General features: G+C 62.1%; 1 protein-coding gene across 15 annotated transcripts; it reads left to right on the forward strand.

The window, feature by feature from the left end:
• Positions 1–777: 777 nt before the first annotated feature.
• Positions 778–15829, forward strand: LOC138423587 (exocyst complex component 3-like protein 4). Of its 15 annotated transcripts, XM_069559656.1 has the most exons (14): positions 888–952; positions 1497–1536; positions 6582–7003; positions 7892–8543; positions 8881–8986; positions 9515–9604; positions 9841–9963; positions 10323–10423; positions 10624–10704; positions 12227–12341; positions 13150–13269; positions 13346–13498; positions 14123–14244; positions 15275–15829. In XM_069559656.1, exons 3-14 carry the CDS (start codon positions 6598–6600, stop codon positions 15465–15467), a joined length of 2262 nt encoding a protein of 753 aa, XP_069415757.1. In that variant the 5' UTR covers positions 888–952; positions 1497–1536; positions 6582–6597; the 3' UTR covers positions 15468–15829. The 15 variants fall into 15 exon arrangements, 13 of the variants coding, with proteins under 13 accessions (XP_069415764.1, XP_069415763.1, XP_069415761.1 ...); XM_069559662.1 differs by lacking the exon at positions 8881–8986 and having other exon boundaries at positions 780–952; positions 9493–9604; XM_069559665.1 differs by lacking the exon at positions 1497–1536 and having other exon boundaries at positions 789–952; positions 8745–8986.
• Positions 15830–20605: the final 4776 nt, after the last annotated feature.

Genomic DNA, 20605 nt, shown 5'->3' on the forward strand with positions numbered 1-20605 from the left:
ATAGCCTGCCAGCCTCCTCTGTCCATGGGGTTTCCCAGGCAAGAATGCTGGAGCGAGTTGCCATTTCCTTCTCCAGGGGATCTTTCAGACCCAGGGATCGAACCCGGGTCACCTGCATTGGCAACTTTACCACTGAGCCACCTGGGAAGGAGCAATGGAATATTTCCTGTCGTATCAGTAAACAAGGGTGTCACAGTTGACCGCAATTGCAGCCCTCCAGTGTGAACCTGTGAGCCCTAAGGGGACACAAGAATACCTGCTATCTAGCAACCATCAGACTACAGCCACCCCCGACAGTGAGGCCTGAGAAAAGGAAGGAAGCTCAGGATGTGAAGAGCAGATGACCGGCCCTGACAGCTGAGGTCCAATGAAAGCAATGATTTCAGTGACAGCCTCTTGCTTCTTCCCACACAGAAAAGTGCCGAAGTTCGTGACTTGGGATATCTGGTTTTCTTTAACAAGACTACCTTTCATTGCAAAACTTCAATATAACCAGTCCCCTGCTCCCCTTCTCAGAGCAGTTCTCTCAGAGTACTTGAGGTGCTGCTTCCCAGGCTTGAAGTCCTAAAACTGCCCACCAAATGGAATGCAACTCTCAACTTTTAGGCTGTGAGTACTTTTTAAGCCGACAGCCACCAAGGCCCCTGACCTGAGCCTGGGCTGGGCTCCACACTGCTGCAGGATCAAAGGTTGGCGTGATTGCCTCTGAGCAGGGCGGGGGGGCGGGGGGAGGCCATCTCAAAGTGAAAGCAGGGCTCCTGGTGGAGGGTGGGGCTTGGGGTGGGGCTGGGGCCGGCCCGCTTGACTGCAGCTGGAAAGCCCCAGCCGTGGCTCAATCCCTCTGGTTGCTTCAGGGGCCTCATCGCCCGGGTCCTGCTCTGAGGGCCCGGCCCCGCCGGCTTCCCCTGGTGGCCCTGCTCTGCCTGGGGCCCAGCGTCTACTCACCCGGCAGGTATGTCCACGCAGGTAGAGGAGGAGGGCCTCTGGGGTGTTGTGGGCAGGAGGCGGGGATTCGAGGGCTTGAGGACAATTCCGGTTCTGCCAGTGGCCTTCCAGGCTATCGGCTTCAGCTTAGAGCCCAGAGCAGTATGCCAGCTCAAGTCACAATGACCACACACACACACACAGATAGGAAGCAGACAGACAGGGACATGAAGACATGCAGACAGATGGAGACTCATGGACAGAGCCACTCACAGACCCTCTGAGGCACACACACACCAGGGGACACCACAGTCACAAAAGTGGCTGCACACCCATGGGCTGATGCGCCTACATGAAACTGCTTATCTGTTTTCCTTGGCACCTGCCATGGTTGGACGCTGGGTCAGGCCCACTCCCTGCTTGGGGGGCTCCTGGTCAAGGGGAAGATACCCCAGACTCTGGAAGTGCCCCTCAGTCATGGGAGAAGTCATGCACAGGTCAGGAACCAGGCGTGGAGCAGGAGGTCTTGACTGTGGTCTGGGGCTCAGGTGGTCAGGGAAGGCTTCTTGCAGGAGGAGCCGCCTGTGCTGAGCCGTGAAGGAGCTGGAGAAGGTGAGAGTGAGGTCACTGTTGGCAGAGAGAACAGTCTGTACAAGGTGTGGAGGACACGTGAGTGCATCCGAGTGACCAGAGTGGGTGAGCGAGTGAGTGAGAGAGAGAGGGTAGGAGAGGAACCTGCAGGGGCCAGGTGCTTCCTTGAATGCCGCGCTGAGCAGGAGGGTGTGTTTCTCCTGAGGGTGACGGCAGCGCGGGGTGGGGACAAGTGTTATATTTTGTTGCTGAATTAAGGGAAGCCTTTTTAAAATTGGTATTTATTTATTTTTGGCTATGCTGGGTCTTCATTGCTGCGGGGCTTTTCTCTAGCTCTGGCCAGTGTGGGCTGCGCTCTGTTGTGGAGGGCAGGCCTCTCTCATTTCAGTGGTTTCTTTTGCTGTGGAGCACAGGGTCTAGGCACGCGGGCTTCAGTAGCTGCAGTTCAGGGCTCTGGAGCACAGGCTCGATAGTTGGGGTGCAAGGGCTTAGTTGCCCCGCAGCAGATGGGATCTTGCCGGGTCAGGGATCGAACCCACCTCTCTTGCATTGGCAGGTGGATTCTTTCCCACTGAGCCACCAGGAAGCCTCAAGAAGGGAGGCTTTAAGTGCCTTTTTGTTGTTGTTGTTCAGTCGCTCAGTCGTGTCCGACTCTGCGACCCCATGGATGCAACACGCCAGGCCTCCCCGTCCTTCACCATCGCCTGGGGTTTGCTCAGATTTATGTCCGTTGAGTCGGCAATGCCATCCAACTATCTCATCCTCTGTCATGCCCTTCTCCTCCTGCCTTCAGTCTTTCCCAGCACCAGGGTCTTTTTTAACTCTTTGCATCAGGTGGCCAAAGTATTGGAGCTTCGCCTTCAGCATCAATCCTTCCAATAGTTATTCAGGATTGATTTCCTTTAGGATTGACTGGTTTTGATCTCCTTACAGTCCAAGGGACTCAAGAGTCTTCTCCAACACCACAGTTCAAAAGCATCGATTCTTCGCCACTCAGCCTTTTTTGTGGTCCAACTCTCACATCCATACATGACTACTGAGAAAGTCATAGGTTTGAGTCTACAGACATTTGTCAGCAAATAACGTCTCTGCGTTTTAATATGCTGTCTAGCTTTGTCATAGCCTTTCTTCCAAGGACCAAGCGTTTTTTAATTTCACGGCTACAGTCACCATCTGCAGTGATTTTGGAGCCCAAGAAAATAGTCTGTCGCTGTTTCCATTCTCCCTGTCTATTTGCCATGGAGTGATGGAACTGGATGGCTTGACCTTCGTTTTTTGAAGGCTGAATTTTAAGCCAGTTTTTCCACTCTCTTTCACCTTCATCAAGACACTCTTTAGTTCCTCTTCACTTTCTGCCATAAGGGTGATGTCATCTGCGTAGCTGAGTTTATTGATATTTCTCCCGACAGTCTTGATTCCAGTTGTGCTTCATCCAGCCCAGCATTTCACACGATGGACTCTGCTTAGACATTAAATAAGCAGGGTGACAATATACAGCCTTGACGTACTCCTTTCCCAATTTTGAATCAGTCCATTGTTCCATGTCCGGTTAATAACCTTTTAAAAATAGGCTTTTCTGGAGTTTAAGAAAGCTATTTCTAAGCAGGTAATCCATCCCCTCCAAATACTGACATTTTTATCAGGTCTTTCCCAATATTGATACCTCTTATTCATTTTTCTTGCCTTGTTGACTTAATTAGATCTTCCAGGCAAATGTTGAATGCTGAGAGCACACATGCTTGTCTTCTTCCTTATTTCAGAAGAATCTTACCCGCAGAGAAGGGCTTTAAGGGAGGGTTATATTTTGGCAAGACCCCCGACCCCTCTAAGGAGATGGATTCCAGGGGGTCTAGGAAGGAGTACAGGTAGGACCTGTGACCAGGCAATGGGGGGATGACCGGTGGGAGGTACGAGGGAGACGCAGTCCTCTGCCCCAGGTGGCTACTTTGGAGCTTTGAAGGATGGGGTGATGGCCCAGGCCCTGGGGAGGTGGAAAGATTGGGACTGCGATGGGATACCTGGGAAGAGCTGCTATAGGAGGGCAAGCCTGGGAAAAGCGGGTAGAAGCTAGGGTGGAGATACCCAGTGGTGAGGGGAGCCCAGACGTGACTTGGTCACAGATAGGGTGGCCTCAGGTGGGAGCTTCCAGTAAGCATGGCTTCTGGGTGGTGTTCCCACCCCTGTTACTGGCCCTGCAGTGGGCGCGATACCCTGACCTGGAGAACATGGGCCTCAGGGCACAGCCCAGGCCTGCATCTCCTGGCTCCTGAAGCTCAGCTGAGGCCAAGGTGCAGGGGCCAGGGCCTCTGAACACTCAGGGCAACAGAACAGAGAGAGAGAGAGCCAGGAAGAGGCCCCATGGCTGGGGAGGCAGGCCTGGGACGGGGCCATGGCAGAGTCAGCAGGGACTCTGCAGCCCAGAAGACACCAGCCTGATACCCGAGAGGGCCCGCACAGGCAGGGGTGATCCTCACACTGAAGGCTCACTGCCCCCGCAGGCTGCCTCTGGGCAGTAAGGAGGGGTGGATGGACAGAGGTTCCCAGGCCAGTGAGGAGGCCCCATCTCCAGGGAGCCAGTCCAGGCCTGATGAGCAGGCAGGTGGCACAGCACAGCCCACGGACTGCTGGGAGGTGGAGGCGACTGCACCCCAGCTTCTGAAATCCAGGTCAGCGCTGGGGAGCAGAGGGAGAGGCTGGGAGGAGGAGCTGCCTGAGCAGAAGCCGGGAGCCGGGCTGGGTGCAGGCCCAGGAGGCCCGGGCGTGAGGCTGGAGGAAGTTCAGACCTTGATGGGGGGCGAGGGCGGCTTCTAATGCCAGGCTGTGGGGAGCCACGGAAGGGTTTAAAGCAGGAGAGTGACCTGATTGATTGGTGCCTCCTGAAGGTCAAGAATGACTTGGGAAGCTGCTGAAGCAGGATTCAGGGGGCAGCGGGCAGAGGGAACACCAGGGGGCCTCGATGGGCTTTGGGACGAGGTGGTCAGGCAGGGTGGCTGGGTTTCAAGCGTCTGCCTCTGTTACCTCCCGTGAGACCCAGCCGCCAGCTGCCCCTCTTCCCCCAGAATTTTCCCCTAGGCTTCCTGGAGAACTTCAAGTCTGATGCCACTCCTGGCATCTGGCAGCCTGCCCATCTTCAGACCCTCTGCCAGAAGAAAGGGTTCCCTGGGCAGCAACGCTGGGCTGCTGGTACAGGGAGACAGGGTTCAGCCTCTGCTCCCAGGTTCCTAGCCAGACCTGGGCTGGTCCTGACTCCCTATCCCTGAGCTGTGTGGCTTAAGGCAAGACCCTGCCCCTCTCTGAGCCTGTTTCCTTATCTATAAAGTGGGGAGAATGACACCCTGTCACTTTGTTGTCATGGGGATCTGACAGTGCCAGGCATTGGACTGAGCATACAGTAGGTGCTTACTAGGTGTGAGCTCTTGCCAACCAAGGTAGGCTGGCTTGTCCTACCCCCACACTCCCTGGAGACAGAGTCCAGAGCAGGGCAGGCTGGGCCCCGCTGGAATGGCTCCTTCCCCACTCCTGCCCCTGCTGGGCACCGGGGGGCACTGCGGGGGCTGGGGAGCGGCAGGGTCAGATGGCCGCTGGCACGATGCTCCCTGCTGTGTTGGGGCTGACCTGAGGGCATGGTCCCTGAGTCCTGGCACCTGGGGGAACCATGACCTGTGGCCAGGGCGGGGCTGATAAGGCTCCCATGAAGCACCTGGGCCGGCCCCTCCCTCGGGACAGCCTCCTTCCAGCTGCTCAGCTGCCTCTGGGAGAGGAAGGTAGGCCTCAGCAACCCCCTGCATGTCTGCCCCTAGACGGACATCTTGCTGGCAGGTGCGGGGAAGGGGGTGGGTTAGGGGCTGGGCCCTGCCCATCCTGGTGTCAATCACCCCAGGCACACTGAGGCCTGCAGAGAGGCCGCTCCGGCCCAATATCACCCAGGGGACAGGTGCTGGCTCCAGCCTGGCCTTTGTCCCCGTGGTGGGGGGTTGCTGGGGGATGGGGGGTAGCTCAGCCTCTGGTTGGTCAGTGACTTCAGCCGGTCCTGCCCTCTTTTGGGCCCTAGTTCCTTGGGCTGAAGTGAAAACTTGCTGGCCCCCACCAACTTCAAATTGTCTTTACACAGTGCGGTGTGTGGGAGGTCCCAGCAGGCCAAGAAGTTTCTCTTCTTTTTCCCCAACAGCCAGGCGAGGCTGAAAGGGGGTGGGGATGAGCAGAGACTGGGGGAGCCTGGAGGTGGTGAGGGCCCTGTGCTCAGGCCTCCATGCCCTGGAGACCCCCTCCCCGTCCTCTACGGGGGCCAGTGGGGAGGAGATCATGGGTGAGAATCAGAGTTAGGAGCCTTCAGCCCCTGGTTAAATATAGAACCAAGGCCCCTCCCACAGCCTTCCCTGCAGGCTGCAAGGCCTCGATAAGCCCTGGGTGGCCTGGGCCAGCCCCCTCCAACCTGACCCCACCCCCGTCCAGTGCTGGGACATCCAGGGAAAGGGGTGGCCGTCTTCCACAGGGGGCTGTTGAGCTCCGCTTTGAGCAGAAGCAGTGAGTGTGATGGCTGAAAGGGGGTGAGCTGAGGGGTGAGGGGGCAGTGAAGGCGCTGTGGAGGGGGTAGACACGCTAGGCCTCAGGACTCGAGGTTCAGGAAGCTCTGGCCGTGGTTGCTGAGCCCACTCTGGGGACTGTGGGCTGCGGGCTGGGCTAAGCCCTGGGATCTGCACCTTCGTTTCCCTCTCCAGCTCTGGTGGGAGGGTCTGGCTTGGCAGACCCAGCGCGGGTGGGTACTCAGGGGAGACCGTCATGGAACATGGTGCCAGGGGAGGCTTCCTGATAGAAGTATCTGTCCGTGTCTGCAGAAGCAGCTGCATCCTGGCATAAGGACGGCTCAGGCCACGGGAGCTGCCTGGCAACAGTTCCTTTTGACAGCTTTGGGGTCACCTCTGGTGGTGGTGGGAAGCTTCCCCGACCAGCGCCTGGGCCCCCACACGCCCCCTGCGGATCTCATGGGGTTTTGGTGTCTGCTCCCGGGGACTGGTCGCCCCACCACCACCCCACCCCGAGTTCCTGAGCTTCCCTTTCACCCTCAGCTCCGCTGCTGCCAAGATGCCGTTGCCACAGACACAGGCCTCTGGGCTGGAGCTGCACCGCCCCCAGGAGCCGGTGGAGCCCCACACCCCAGCCCAGGGCGCCCGGCGGGCGAGCAGCGAGGACGCGCCCGGCGCCCAGCACGAGGGCTTCAGGCCTGGCCTGGGCACCTTGCGGCGGGCCCTCTCGAGGGCGAGCCAGCGGGCCTCGGTTCGAGCCTCCCAGGGAGACGCAGGGCTGCTCAGGCTCAGCGGCCGCTTCCTGTTCGGGTCTTTGCGGCGCACTCCAGACAACTGCCCTGCCGTGGACCAGACCGGGGTGACCTCGGAGCCAGGGCCAGCCTGCGGCAGGAAGGGGTCCTCCAAGGCCAAGGAAGATGTTGGCCGGCGGTTGTCCACGGGGGCGGGGCCTGAGGAAGTCAAAGGTGAGGGCTGCCCCGCCCCCACTGAGCAGGGGAGGAAACCAAGGCGGGGGGAGGGGGTGGGGTGGGGAGGGGGCGGGGCCCAGGCTTCTTGATGGGTTACCCTCCCCAGCCACCCCAAACCCCTTCCCCGGCACAACTGCACGGTAAAATTCTTCCAGCGTTTCAACAAGGGCAGCTGAGAAAAGTGGGGCTCAGAGAGGTTAAGTGACTTGCCTCACGTCTCACAGCTGGGAAGTGGAAAAATGAGATTTGAACCCAGATCTGCAGGGCCCCAGAACTCCACGGGCTTCCACAGCCTGGCTCCTGGCCAAACCGGACTGGTGGACAAGGCACTGGCCCAGTCAGATCACAGGATCACGGAGGGTGCCTGGGAGCCAAGACCACCTCTAGGCGAGATTAGGGGGCCACCCAGGAGATGAGCCCTGAAGAGGGCGTGCAGGAGAAAGTGGAGGGCTCCTGGGGGTGGAGGCTGGCCCAGAGCGGGGAATAGCGGGGAACAAGAAAGGCTGAAGCTGGACACCGCGGGCAGGAACCTGGGCATCCAAGGGCACGCCCAGACTGAGCTCTGGCCCCACTGGACCTGAGTCAGGACTGCACTGGAGGCCACCAGGTCCAGCTCCATGCAGGGAGCAGCGGCCGATGTAGGGGCTGAAGGCAAGGGGAGGCAGGACCCATCCCAGGCATGATCTGAACGAGGCTTGGGACCTGGGATCTGCCTCTTCAAAGGCAATTCCGAAGGACCTAGAGCAGTCGGGTCCCTTGCTCCTGGTGCAGGCCTTCCGTAGCGCTCTGGGGCCAGGCAGCCAGCCCGGGGTGTAGGGTCGGGGCCGACCAGCTTACCTGGAGCGCCCCCTTCACTGGCCCTCTTCTCGCCCGACCTTGCAAAAGGCACGTCCGTGGCAGACCTCATCTCCGAGCGGCAACTCCTAGCCGCCTTCGAGCGGCTGCGGCACCTGGAGACGGGGCTAGTGACCGAGAAAGCCTCGTGCGCCTTCCAGCAGGACCCCACGGGCTTTGCGCGGCGCGCCATGGACGTGTGCCTGCACTACGACGGGCTGGCCGCGGAGATCGGCGCCATCGTGCGCGAGACGCTGGGCCCGGATGGCGTGGACGCGGCCGCGCTCGCGGAGCTGGCCCGAGTGGTGCGCGCGGAAGAGGAGGCCCACCCGGAGCCCCCCGCAGACGGCGACTTTCTGCGCACGCCGCGCCGCTGGCGCCAGTACTGGGAGGACGCCGTGCGGCGGAGCGCAGAGGAGCGCGTGCGGCAGGCGGGCGCGGGGGAGGCCCCGGGGGCGGCCGACGCTGCTCCCGACTTGGCGCGGCTCCTGGCCGAGCTCGGCGCTTTGGTTCGCCGCGACCTGCAGAAGGTGCAGCGGGAGGTGCACCCCGCTTACGCGGCCGCCGGCTTCCCGGCGTGGGAGGCCTACCTGCGTGCCTTCCACGGCGCGGTGGCCGGGCGCCTCCAGGAGCTCGCGCACGACGCCCGCGGCTGCGAGCAGCTCTACGTGCTGCTGGACTGGGCCGCCAACGTCTACAGCAGGTGAGGCCCGGGCCGGCGGCCGGGGGGTGGGGCGAGGGCGAGGAGGGGCTGGCACTGCCCGCCCGCAAGGCCTTCGGGAACCTGCTCTGAAGGGCACAGGGCACCTTTCTCCTCCTTTTCCTCCCCGGGAGAGTGCTGGCTGTTAGGCACCCAAGATCCGAGATCCGGGAGCCCTTTGACATCCTCTCCTCCCCCTCCCAGACCCTGGTGCTCTCCCTTTCGGGTTCCCGAAGCTGGAGCGCTATTGGCGGGGTTGCTTCCGAGGCGGCGAGCCCAGGGAGTCCCCCCTAGTCCACACGGGGCCTTTGAGTGAACTGGCCAAGGGCGCCCCCTCCAGGCTGGACACAACCACGGCTCACCGCGCTCTTGAGGGCTGGCTTTCACCCCCAGTCTTGCTTTGGATGGACACCTCGGCTCTGCAGGGCTCTGCAGAACGTGATGGGGTGGGTCCCCCGTGCCCCTGAGCGCTCCCCAGCTCCCCAGCTCCCCAGGCAGGCGGGCAGTTGGAGGGGCGCCAAAGTGCTGGGCTCCTTAATATTCTGCGTGGCTGCAGACAGGCGCCCGCCCCGGTGTGGGCTGGATCCTAGCTGGACCCTGAACTGCAAGGTCCTGGGGGCGTTTAGAGCTCAATTTGGGTGAACCCCGAGCGAGAGGGTGGAGGTCACTCCCGAAGCAAGCTGGTCGAGGTCCATCCGGACTGCCTTTATGCTTTCGGGGCACGCTCTGCCGACTGCTTAGCCAGGAAATCCTGAGGTGGGAAACCGAGTGGATGGGCATTTGGCACGGAATCCCGGAGGGCGGGCTGGGGTGCTGGGCATGTGAATGGAAGCCCAGATTCCGGGCCTCACAGCGATGGCATTAGGCTTTGAGCCAAGGCAGAGGGCAGTGGGGACAGCCGCGGCCACATCAGAGTCCCGCCCAGACCTTCAGGCCCCGCCCTGCCTTCCAGTCCTGATTTCCTGGGCTCCCAGGACCAGGCTCTGCCCTCGGAGCCGCTGCCCCCACTCCTGGCACCGGACGTCTGGGCCCGACTGGAAGACGACTACACCAGCTTCCTGGAGGTGAGTCCGGAGCGGGGCCGGGCGAAGTGGGCGGGGTCCAGGTAGAGGGTGGTCAATGCCAGCGGGGTAAGGAGGCGCAGTGCCCAGGGTCAGAGCCTCTCGGCTCTGCGGCCTTGGGCATGGGCCTGTGCCCCAGCAGGGGTGCCCTTGTCGCCAAGGGCGTGCCCTAGGGCTTGGAGGTAGGGGGTCTCCCTCCTGGGAGGGTCTCACCGCGGCCCCTTCCCTGGCCCGCACAGACCAAGATCGCGAGCTGCTTCGATGGCATCCTGCAGCTGGAGCAGAGTCGCTGGGCGGCTGCGGAGGCCCCCGAAGAGCTGCAGGGCCTCTACCACACGCCGCTGTCCTTCGACGTCTGCATGGTGCGCCGGAGGGAAGGCCGTGGGTTTGGGCCTCTGGCGGTGGAGACTCTCTTATAAGACACAGTCACAACAGCCTCTCCCCATCGAACGGGAGCCTGAGGCCCCACGTGGGGAGCGGGCAGAAGTCCTCGGGTCTCATGACCAGGCTGGGAGAGCGAGGCCACAGCTCCCAGCTGAGCGGGGTAGGGGGATGGACCCTGTGGATGTGCGGAGCTGGGAGGGCTGACCCCCTGGAAATCGGGGCCCCTGGAAGTCGGAGCCGAGACTGGGAGGCAGAGCGGGGAGGGTGGAGACGTCCCTGCGCCACGATTGGTCGCTGGGGCCATCGGGACAGAGGGCTCAGAGGCGCTCGCTCGCAGCTTGTCGCGGAGCACGTGAAGGCGGCCGGCGCCATCTCCAGAGAACTGGAGGCCACCACGTTGGGGATCTGCGCGCGGGCGCTGGGGCTCTTCCTGCACAGGTGCGGGCGAATCCTGGGCCGGGATGTGGTGGGCGGGGTGGCCAGGGTGTGGAAGCTGGTTGTCCCTGGGGGGACCCATTCATCCCGTTACCTCGGAATACGAGATTCTGGACAACTGGGAGGGAGAAACCTGGAGGGCGGACTCGGGGTCTTAGCAGCCAGGGAGAGTCTCCAAGGCCCCTGCGTACCCCGCCCCCCAGGTTCGAAAAGGCTTTTCTGGAGTCCGGGGCGGTGACCGAGCCTAACCTGTGCGCCAGCATCAATGCCTGCGAGGAGCTCAGGTGGGTTTGTCCCGCGGTGCCAGGCGGGACCGGCAGGGGGCGCGCGAGCCCTGGGAACCGCCACGCAGACGCTGGCCCTGCGGCCCCAAAGCGGCCATCCCCAGAGGCCTTCTGAAGGGGACCCTCTCTCTGTGCTCGGCCCCGCCCCTGTCCCCGCCATGGGGTCCTCTCTTGGCCCCGCAGAGCTGAGGCCCTGGGAGGGACGCAGGGAGCTTCAGGGCTGAGCAGAGGCCGAGGTTCCAACCACCCTTGCCCAGCTCATCCCTGCCACCCAGGGCTCCATCTCTCCTCCCTCATCCCACTCAGCCTTCTTACTTTTAGGGACCCTGTCTCTTCTTGGAAGCCTGCCTCCCTCCCGACCCCAACCCTCAGGGCCTTGCTGGTGCCGGAGCCTGGGTTCCTCTACCTCCAGGGGACAGTGGCCCTCCCCTGTGGGCTGCCAGAGCCTTCAGCCCCAGGCCAAGCCATAGTGTCCCCCAACTGAAGACGCATCAGCTACTGCTGATGGCCTGACGTCCCCAAGGACAGACGGGAATGCAGTGTAGGGGCTCAGAAAGGCATTGCTGCTGGTCGACAGTCACGCAGGCAGTACTTGTTGGATCTGGGAACCCAAAGCACGACCGTGGTAAAGCGCTGGCTCGCTAACACTCTTCTGTCCCTAGACTGTGCCAGGCTGGTCCTGGGCACAGGGGACTCTGGTGTAGGCCATCTCTGGTCAAGCCCTGATAGAAATTTAGCCTGCCTTTCTGTGTCCCTGCCTTTCTGGAGAAGGAAATGGCAACCCACTCCAGTACTCTTGTCAGGAAAATCCCATGGATGGAGGAGCCTGGCGAGCTACAGTCCATGGGGTCACAGAGTTGGACTCAACTGAGAGACTTCACTTTCTGTGTCCCTGGGCTGCAAACTGGGAGAGCCTAGCCCTGTCTCCTCAATGGTGAAATGGGGACATTGTGATATTTGGAGAGGCAGTTATGAGGCTCAGAGGGCTTCCCTGGGAGCTCAGAGGATAAAGAATCCACCTGCAATGTAGAAGACCTGGGTTCAATCCCCGGGTTGGGAAGATCCTCTGGAGAAGGGAATGGAAACCCACTCCAGTATTCTGGCCTGGAGAATCCCATGGACAGAGGAGCCTGGCGGGCTGCAGTCCATGGGGTCACAGAGTCAGACTCGACTGAGCGACTATCCCGAGCGTCTGAGGAGGGCCTCTGTGCCAGGAGGGGCTGTGCTGCACTGTTCTGTCGCCAGGAGGGATGAGGTCTGGCTCAGCCCTGCCACAGGGGCCCTGCCATGCGGTGGGACCTCGACACTCCCCTGGCCCACCCCTCCGTGCTCGGCTCCCGGGCGCACTGCCGCCCCCTCACGTGACCATTCCCAGGGCTTCTCACTGTGCCGCCCCAGGGGGCTGCCCTTCACACTATAGTCTGAGTGATTGGAGCTGGGGTGGCACCCAGCCTTCACGACTGTATGCCAGGCCGTGAGCCCTTGCCCACTTTCCCCAATCCTGGCCCCTCCCCCTGCCCAGGACTCATCTTCTGGCCAAGTTCCCAGAAAGCTTTGGAGAGCTGGAGAAGGCCCTGGGGGCTGCCGCCCGAACCTTTCAGAAGCGGCTGCTCCAGGGCTTGCAGGGCGCTGTGCAGGTGAGGGGGTGGGCCCTTCTCTCCCCACTTTCCTTGCCCAGCAGGTGCACCCTGTGTCCTGGATCCCGGGGGCCCAAGTCACAGCACTCATTTACCGTAGGGGCGTGTTGGGGTGGTGTTTCAGGGGCAGGCAGGGAACCCAGACAGGTTCCCAGCTGAGCAAGAACAGTTGGGAACAATTGCCTTCTTCCTTCACGCCCTGGGCTTCTCTGGTGGCTCAGCTGGTGAAGAATCCGCCTATAACTGCAGGACACCCAGGTTCCACCCCTGGGTGAGGAGGATCCCCTGGAGAAGGGAATGGCAACCCAGTCTAGTACACTTGCCTGGAGAATCCCATGGACGGAGGTACAGTCCATGCGGTCACAAAGAGTCGGACACGACTAAGCGACTAACCCTTTCACTCTCCTCTCAGAGACAACTCTGAGACTCTCTGAGGACCCTCTCCACAGAGCGGGTGCATCTAGGGAATGGCGCCTCATCCAGCCCCTCAAAGCGCCGCCAGGACTCCCGAGGCAAGGGCTGGCTAGAGGCTCAAACTCCAACCATGCCCACGGGGCCTGCCGGCCTGGAGGAGGCAGTCTCAGAGATTTCTCATCAGGGAAAGGTCTAGAGCCAGGAGAGGGGCTGTCTCCAAGGTACCGTAGAGAAGGGGGTCAGCTCCCCAGACTTTCTTCCTGATGCCAGCTCGCCCTTTGTCCTGAATCGCCCCTGTCCGGAGCCATGAGGGGAGGACGCCCGGACCCCAGGGGAGGCTCTAGTGGGTGCTGGGGGTCAGCCCTCGGCCGACTGCCCACCGCTCTGCCCCTAGCCGCTCTTCAGGGTCCTGTGCACCAAGGCCTGGCTGACCCAGGACCTGCTGCAGCCCCTCATGGACAAGGTGGTGGCCTTCTCGGGCCTCCTCGAGCACATGGCCCCACCCCTGGCCCAGGTATCCGGGGGTGGGGGCAGGCGCTGGTGGGCACATGCCCTGGGCTCCTCCCGGTGACCCTGACCTCTACCCCCAGGAGACTTTGCAGCAGGTGCACCGCTACGTTGTCCGCGAGTACCTGGCGCAGGCGCTGCGACCCCGCGAGCGGCTCCGGGGTGTGGACCGCCGGAACGGCTCCCAGAAGATGGTCCTCGAGGCGCAGGCCATCGGCAATACCTTCCAGTGCTTGGTAGGAGCATCACCCGACTGCCCCCGGGCGCTGGCCTTCTTGGGGGTTCTCCAGCCCACGAACCCTCCAAAAGCGCCCCGCTCAGTCTGATTTCAGCTCGCCCCCTGTAAGAGACCCCCGGTGGGCGGGCTTTGGCAAAGGATTCGAGGCACTCTCCAAGTGCTGGGGCCGGGCCAGGTGGGGAGGACACGCAGCATATGTTTGCGTTGATTTGCATGTACTTTGTGGGGGATGTAGGGGAGGGATGAGGGTCGCAGCCCCGTCTGATGGGCGGGGACTGTGTGGGACCTCTCCTCCACCCCACCCCCAGCAAAGAGAGCTCAGGCATATCCTCCCCACACAGACACCCCTGATCTGGGCCGCTGGTCCCCGACTCCCCGTCTGATGCCAGGCAGGCCTTCCCCGCGGGGCCTGGGCTCACCTGCCTGAGTAGACACAGAAAGCCTCTTCTGTGCTGTGTGGTGGGGAGGGAAGAGGAACCCTGAGCCAGGGCGCGACCCCTTCCGCGCGGCGGGAGGCAGTCCCGGTGGGGCCACAGTGGTGGCTGCAGGAGGGCTAAACCGGGCACTCACCGAGGGGCTGCAGTCAGGGGTGGGGGTGGCCCACCGCGCTGCGTCTCTGCAGGGCTCCCAGGCCACATGGCTGGGCCAAGCTATCCCATGCGTGGCTGACATACTGGGTGAGACTTACAAAGACGACATCAGGCGGCACCTGGAGACGCTCATCAGAAGCTACCCTGACATCAGGTTCCTACCCCGGAGCTGGTTCTGGGACGGGAGACAGGGAGGGGGCCTCGGGGCGGGGCTCGGACTAGCACCGGCCTCCGTGCACAGGTGCCAGCAGCGCGACCTGTGGGCCCCGGACCCTCAGGCTGTGGGGGCCTTGGTGGGATCGTCGCTGCCCTTCCCTGGTGTTCTAATCTCACCGTCCTCATTCAGTCTTGTGGTCCCTGGAGTCTGAAGGGAGCCAGAGCCCTTCCTCCAGCGAGTCTTAGGGGGAGGCACAGGCCCCCAGCTCCGGGAGAAAGCCCTTTCTGGAAGCCCCGAGACCTGCCAGCAGGAAGAAGGCTTTGATCCTAGGGTGTGTGTTGGGGGGTGGTGAGTCATCACGCACCGGGAAATCCCAGCTGAATCTCCTCAGGCCTTGGAGATTCCAGGATGGGGAGGCGACAGAAAGCCCAGGCCTAGCCTCTTCCTGGTCCCCTGCCCCGCTCCGCCCCACCAGAGAATCCTCTGATCCCAGCCCTCTGCATCTGTTTGGCCTTGATTCAGAGTAACTGCGAATAGGCAGAAGGTTTCCCTTTTGGCCCCTCGGGGTTTTCCTGCGCAGGCTGGCCGGCCCTCCCTGGCTGCGGGAGACAGTGCTTCCAGCTCTTTGGGGTGCTCGGGGCGGGAGGGGCAGCACACTGGGCCAAGCTTCCCACCCCACGTGCCTCTCTGCTTGCCGCTGTGCCGGGGCTCCCCAGCAGGGTTCTCAGGGGAAGAGGCTCTGACTCCCCTGCCTGCCACACTCCTGGCATCAGGGCATGGCGGCGCCCTGCTGCCTCCCTAGGTCCACTAGGTTTCCGGAACCTCGGCCTGGGGCTCAGAGGCCATTCCCATCAGGCTTGCCTCTTCCCGTCTCCGCCGGGCTTTGCACCCTTCAAGACCCAGGCACCCCCAGGAATGCTGGGTGCCCTAGCGCTTCCAGTCTGAGCCGCGGGGTCCCCCTCGCCCTGGGGTCCGGGGTGTCACTGGAGCTGTCGCGTCTGCAGCGGGGGCCCGCGTGTCTCTGCAGGCGGGACCACGTGCTGGCCATCCTGGCACTGCGCCGACTGGGCCGCCGTCGGAACCAGCACTTCCTGCGCCACGCCCAGGCTGTGCTGAGGGCTGCCGCCAAGGCCGGGGGCTCCGGGGCCGCCGGGGGCCGCGTGCTCTTCGAGGAGATCGAGTTGGGCACCGGCGTGGACGTGCTGGTCACCTGCATCTAGCGCTGCTGGCCTGAAAGGGGGCGGCCCCGGGGGACGGAGGGGCGGCCACCTGCCCCTAGGGACCGAGCCCCAAGCCGGGGACTGGGAGGCAGCCCCAGCGCAGCCCCAGGCCTGAAGCCCCCCGTGGGGGACCGTCCATCCTCCTCCTCCTGATGGCCAGGGGAGGTCATGCCAGGCATGCCAGCAAGCCTGAGAGGCATTCCAGGCATTTGGAGGAGGGTTTGGTGCAGAAGTTCCCTTTGGTACTGCCCACCCGGGAAGGCCTCCTGTATAACTGTCCCGCACCACCCCCAATGTGAAAATGAAGAACAGAGTATTTATTTTTAAACTAAACATGAAATAAAATGGTATCTGTCTAAGGAGAGGCGGGGCCAAGTTGACTGTAGACAGAAGGTCCGTGTCCCCACACACCCAGGGGCCGGCCAGAGGTTCTGTGCTGACTGCCTTTTCCTGCCCACTGTACCAACAGGGAGACTGAGGCAAGTCTGAACTGGGAAAGCCCACTGCCGTGGTTACAGAGCAAAACAAACTTCAACCCTGGTTTCCCGAGGCCCCTGGCCTCACGTGCCCAGTGAGCCTCGTCCCACAGGGGTGGGCACTGCTCTGTCATGTTCTAAGCAATCCTGCACCCTGGCAGATAAGGAAAGGCCAAAGCTTGTTCTACAGCTTGAGGTATTTGGGTTAGATGTGCGAGGGACTTCCCAGCAGTGAAAGTTGTGTGCTGCCACAGGGCAAGTGTCAGCCTGGAGTGAGTGTGTGGAGGGGTGGACCCTGCCAGTCCTGGCTGTGGACCTGAGGCTGCAAGGAGCATACTCAGGCCTGACCCCTGCAAACCTCCCTCTTCATCTTTCTCTCTCGAACCCGTGGCACTGAAATTTGGCTCCAGCCTGCAAGCAAGGCTGCTAGGAAACCCCGTTTGTATTGGCAACCTGGGGCTCTCCAAGAAAGGGAGTGCTGAGATGGGAGATTGACAGGGAGGCGCTGATGGAGGCCCCACCAGCTGCCTCTCCCCCACCCTCCCCCTGCTGGTTTCCTGGGGGGTCAGGAGCAAGTGCCAGGCACAGCCTGGCCGGGAGCAGGGCCAGAACGAGGAAAAGGAGAGGTTGGGGTTCTGGCCCCACGAACAAGGGATGGGGGGAAGGGGCGTGTGAGTGCTGACTCTGGCCGGCAGCCCTAGTCTCATTGGGGAAACTGAGGCCAGCACGGGATGGGGGTCTGTGCTGCCTCACACCAGGCCCCAGCACGGGTGGCCTGAGGTCCTACAGCCAGCGGCGGGGTGGGCAGGTATACAAGGGGCACCTCTTTCCCTCAGGAGCAGCAGGGGACTGACAAGCCAGCCTGACCCCACGAGTTAGCCCGGTGGCTGGCAGAGGTCACCTAGGGGTTGTGCTACAGGAAGCCTTGCCCTGGTCTGGTCCTGGCCAGCTTCTCCACAGGGAGCCCCTGCCACCCCAGACAGCTTTGCGTTCCCGGCCCCTCAAGGAGACCCCTCCTGCAGCCCCGGCCCCGGCTCTGACTGACAGGCCTGGCGCTGCCTGAGCCCCTGGGCTGCAGGCAGAGGGTCCCGGGCTGGTTTCTGAGCCAGGCGTAGTTCTGCCACTTGCTCTCCAGTCAGAGGCTGTAGGCAGGTTTCGTCAGCTCTCTGCACCTGTGTTTTCCAGCTGCGAAATGGGGGTGCTGCCTGTGCCTCCCAGGCCAGGAGGAGTGAAGCAAGGGCCTGCCATAAAGCCAGGTCTGGGGCCCCGTGATCCCATGTTCCCATGGGCCTGGCACAAAGAAGCAGAAAAGACCCTGGGTGCAGGGCTAGGGGGCTCTGTCAGTGAGTCCTGAGGTGGGCGGGGCCGTGAGTGGGGAACACCCCTATGGGGAGGCGGGGGAAGCGGGGGCTAAGCAGCCTGTGAGTGGCAGCGGGAAGGCTGTAGGCGGAGACCCAGGCCCAGAGCCAGAAAGGCAGGGTTTTCCTGGCAGGACCCTCCATGCCCAGGTGGCTCTGTGTGCCCCGGCTGTGTTCCTGTGAGCCCAGCAGAGCGTGAGGGGCTGGGGTCCGCTTCCCAAGGCTGAGTTGGGGTCAATAGGAGGCTAGACGGCAGCTCCTATGAGGGGTGCAGCCAGGGAGGCCAGGGACTGCAGGCAGGACCGGGGCCAGGGCACACCAGCTGGCTCGGGTCCAGGGCCCTGGCCATTGGCCATCCTGTCCCGGGCTGGGGGGCTGTGCTCAGGACCCTGCCCACCACCAGGTCCCAGGAGGCCTCACGAAGAGCCGAGTGTTTCCCTGGCCATTCTATTGTCCGGGCTAAGCACTGGGGGGAGAGGGCTGGCTCTCCGAGCTGCTTCCAGACTTGAGGACCAGGTTGTCTGGCTGATAAGGAAGCGTGTGTGCATGTGTGTGTGTGTTCATGTATGTGTGTGTTTCTGGAATGTGCCAGCCCCTGTCAGTGCCCAGGGATGGTGGGAGGGGGGGGCTTGCCCAGTGTCTGTTCCTCTGTGCAGCAGGACATCCTGCGTGCCCCCAGAGCACGGGTCCCAGGCCCCACCTAGCCTGGCCACCCACTTCCCCCTGCGCAGCCCCCTGCTCTTCCCCCTTGGGCTCAGCTTGGCTTCACCATTGCCCACATTTCCTGGGGCTCCTTTGTTGGTGGAGGGTTGTCTCTGGCCCTGAGCCTGTGGCTCCTTGTTGAGGCTGGGGGTGAGAGGGTGCCGGGGCCAGCCTGCCCAAGGCAGGACGCTCTGCTTCAAGGACAGGAAACCCAATTTGCTGACCCAAGACAGCCTGGGCGACAGGAGGGACCTGGTGTCCCCCTCACTCCACCTGGGTGTGTTCCCTCTGTGGCCCTCCGCCCAGCCTGGGGCCAGCCCTGCTCAATGGTGTTCAGGTCTCAGCTGCTGTCTCCTGCAGCAGGTGAGCCGGCGCGGTCCTCTCTGAGGCTGGGTCCCCTCCTCTGTGACACAGGAGATGCTGGGAGGCTGTGCCCAGCAGGAGCGGAGCTCAGGGATAGGTGGGATCTGCCAGAGACCCTGCAGCTGGGGCGCCGGGAGGGGCAGCCAGCCTGCCACCTCCGTGCCTGCGCATCCTCTCCCTCCTCTTCCCTGGTCTGCTGACCCTGGCCCCTTCCTTCCTGGACTTCATGGGGCCCCTGGACACGTGGGCGGCCCCCTCGGCGGCCGGGATGCAGTCCTCACAGAGCCTCCATCGCTGCCCCAGGGGAGAGGGGGCTGCAGGGTCCCCAGGGCCACGCTGTCCCATCTCTCACCTCCTCCTTTACTACCTCAGAGTCCTTTAGGGACCTCCAGCAGGTCAGAGGGTCCCCCTCCCACCGAGGTCAATGTCTGCCCACCGTCCATTGGCCCGGGGGGAGGAGCTGGGACTAGGCAGCCCTGGACTAGATGGTGCTTCCCCAGCCATCTCCCAGTTAGAGCGCTGGATGGCTGGCCTGTGCCCTTGTACTGGGCAGGGCGATCAAAATTAATATAGATTAGTTGATTGCAGATCAATTGTAAATTAACTGTATTAAAAATTTTTTTTAAAAAGGATTAGGCTCTGGATTCAGACACCTCTGGGCTGGGAGCCCAGCTCTGCACCTTGCTAGCTGTGTGACGTTGGGCAGCTTACTCCACCTCTCTGGGCCCCAGCTCCTGGTCTAATGTGGGGAGCATTACGGGAGAAAGTGCAAATGTGCAGGACGAGGCCCAGCCTGCCTGTCTGCACCCCTTCAGGATGGCAGTTATTGCTATTTAGATGCACCCGCTCCTTGAAGCCCTGTCTGGCAGCCCCCTAAGTGAGTGTCTGCTCTGTTTCTAGAAAGGATTGAGGCCAAAGGGGTGAAGCAATGTGTCTAAAGCCCCAGATGGGGGACTTCCCGGCAGTCCAGTGGTTAGGACTCTGCACTTTCACTGCCAAGGGCTCGGGTTCCATCCCTCCTCAGGGGAACTGAGCCTGCACAAGCTGCTCAGTTCAGCCAAAAACAGGAACCATAGATGGAGGTGGTGGGATGCCCCAGGGCCCAAGTGGTCTCCGTGCCCGAGCCCCCACCATCGTGCCCTCCTTCTCCAAAGTGCAGAGGGCAGAGCTCCCTGGATGAGAAGGTGTTCCAGCACCCAGACTGGAGGAAGGGGAAGGCCCGGTACTGGTTTGGGGCAGGTTCCCTCCGCCCTCGGCCTTGGCCGGCCCTGCACAGCCCTGGAATTCCCACAATTCTTTCCACATGACCCGCTCTGTCCCTGATGGGACTGTATGTGGAACAAGGCTGTTTTCCGGGAAACTGTGCTGTGGAGGAGAAGAGCCCGGGTTTCCAGGTCGGGAAAGTCCCGGGTCTGAAGCAGTTCATCTTGCATCACCACCAAAAACTGCTGCCAGAAACTGCTGCCAAAAACTGCTGTGGAAAGTCTTAGTGGCCTAATCCCACCCCCTACCCCACCTCCTGCCGCCTCAGTTTCCCTTTCTGCAGGGGTGGATCACCCTGTGTGCCTTGCAGGGCTGCTGCAGGGGCGAGTTGAAGCCGTGCTGTGTGAGTCACGACTTGGTGTATCTACTCTTGGGTGGTGGGGCAGGCCCTGTTATGGGTCACCCCAGTTACCAAGGAGGCCCGTTCCCCTCTGCTCCCCTTTCCCAGCCCTGCCCCGCTCCCTTCCTTAGGGTCAGCCGCGTTCCCCTCCACCGGTCCTCACCTGGCTTCCCCCACTGTCAAGGCGCCCGGGCGGGTGCTGCCTCTCTGGATGGTGGTGGTGCCCAGTGACTGGTGAGCTGAGTTCCAAACTGTTGACCACGGGGGTGTTTTAAGCCTCTCTGAGCTAGTTACGTGAGATGAGGAAAATAACACCCCTCCTGGAAGGCAGTGCGGAAGTGATGGGATGGGCACTCAGGAAGGGCCCAGGAAATGGAAGCTTCTGTGGTGCTGGCCTCACCCCACTTGGGGAGCAGGAAGTGTGCGGTGGAGCTTCAAAGCTCAAGTTTCCTGTCTGAGCTGCTGTGTGACCTCAGATAGGCTTGTGCCTCCTTGGGCCACTTGTCCCTCCAACCTGGGAAGGGCTTGAGGGGGCACTGTGGTTTCTGTAGACCTGAGCCCCCCAAGGTCATAATTGGTGTCTGGCCTTGCCTGCCTCGTGGTCCCAGTGGGAGTAGCCCTGTTTCTGCTCATCGC

This window comes from Ovis canadensis, chromosome 18, assembly GCF_042477335.2.
Source record: "Ovis canadensis isolate MfBH-ARS-UI-01 breed Bighorn chromosome 18, ARS-UI_OviCan_v2, whole genome shotgun sequence".
Lineage (NCBI taxonomy): Eukaryota > Metazoa > Chordata > Mammalia > Artiodactyla > Bovidae > Ovis > Ovis canadensis.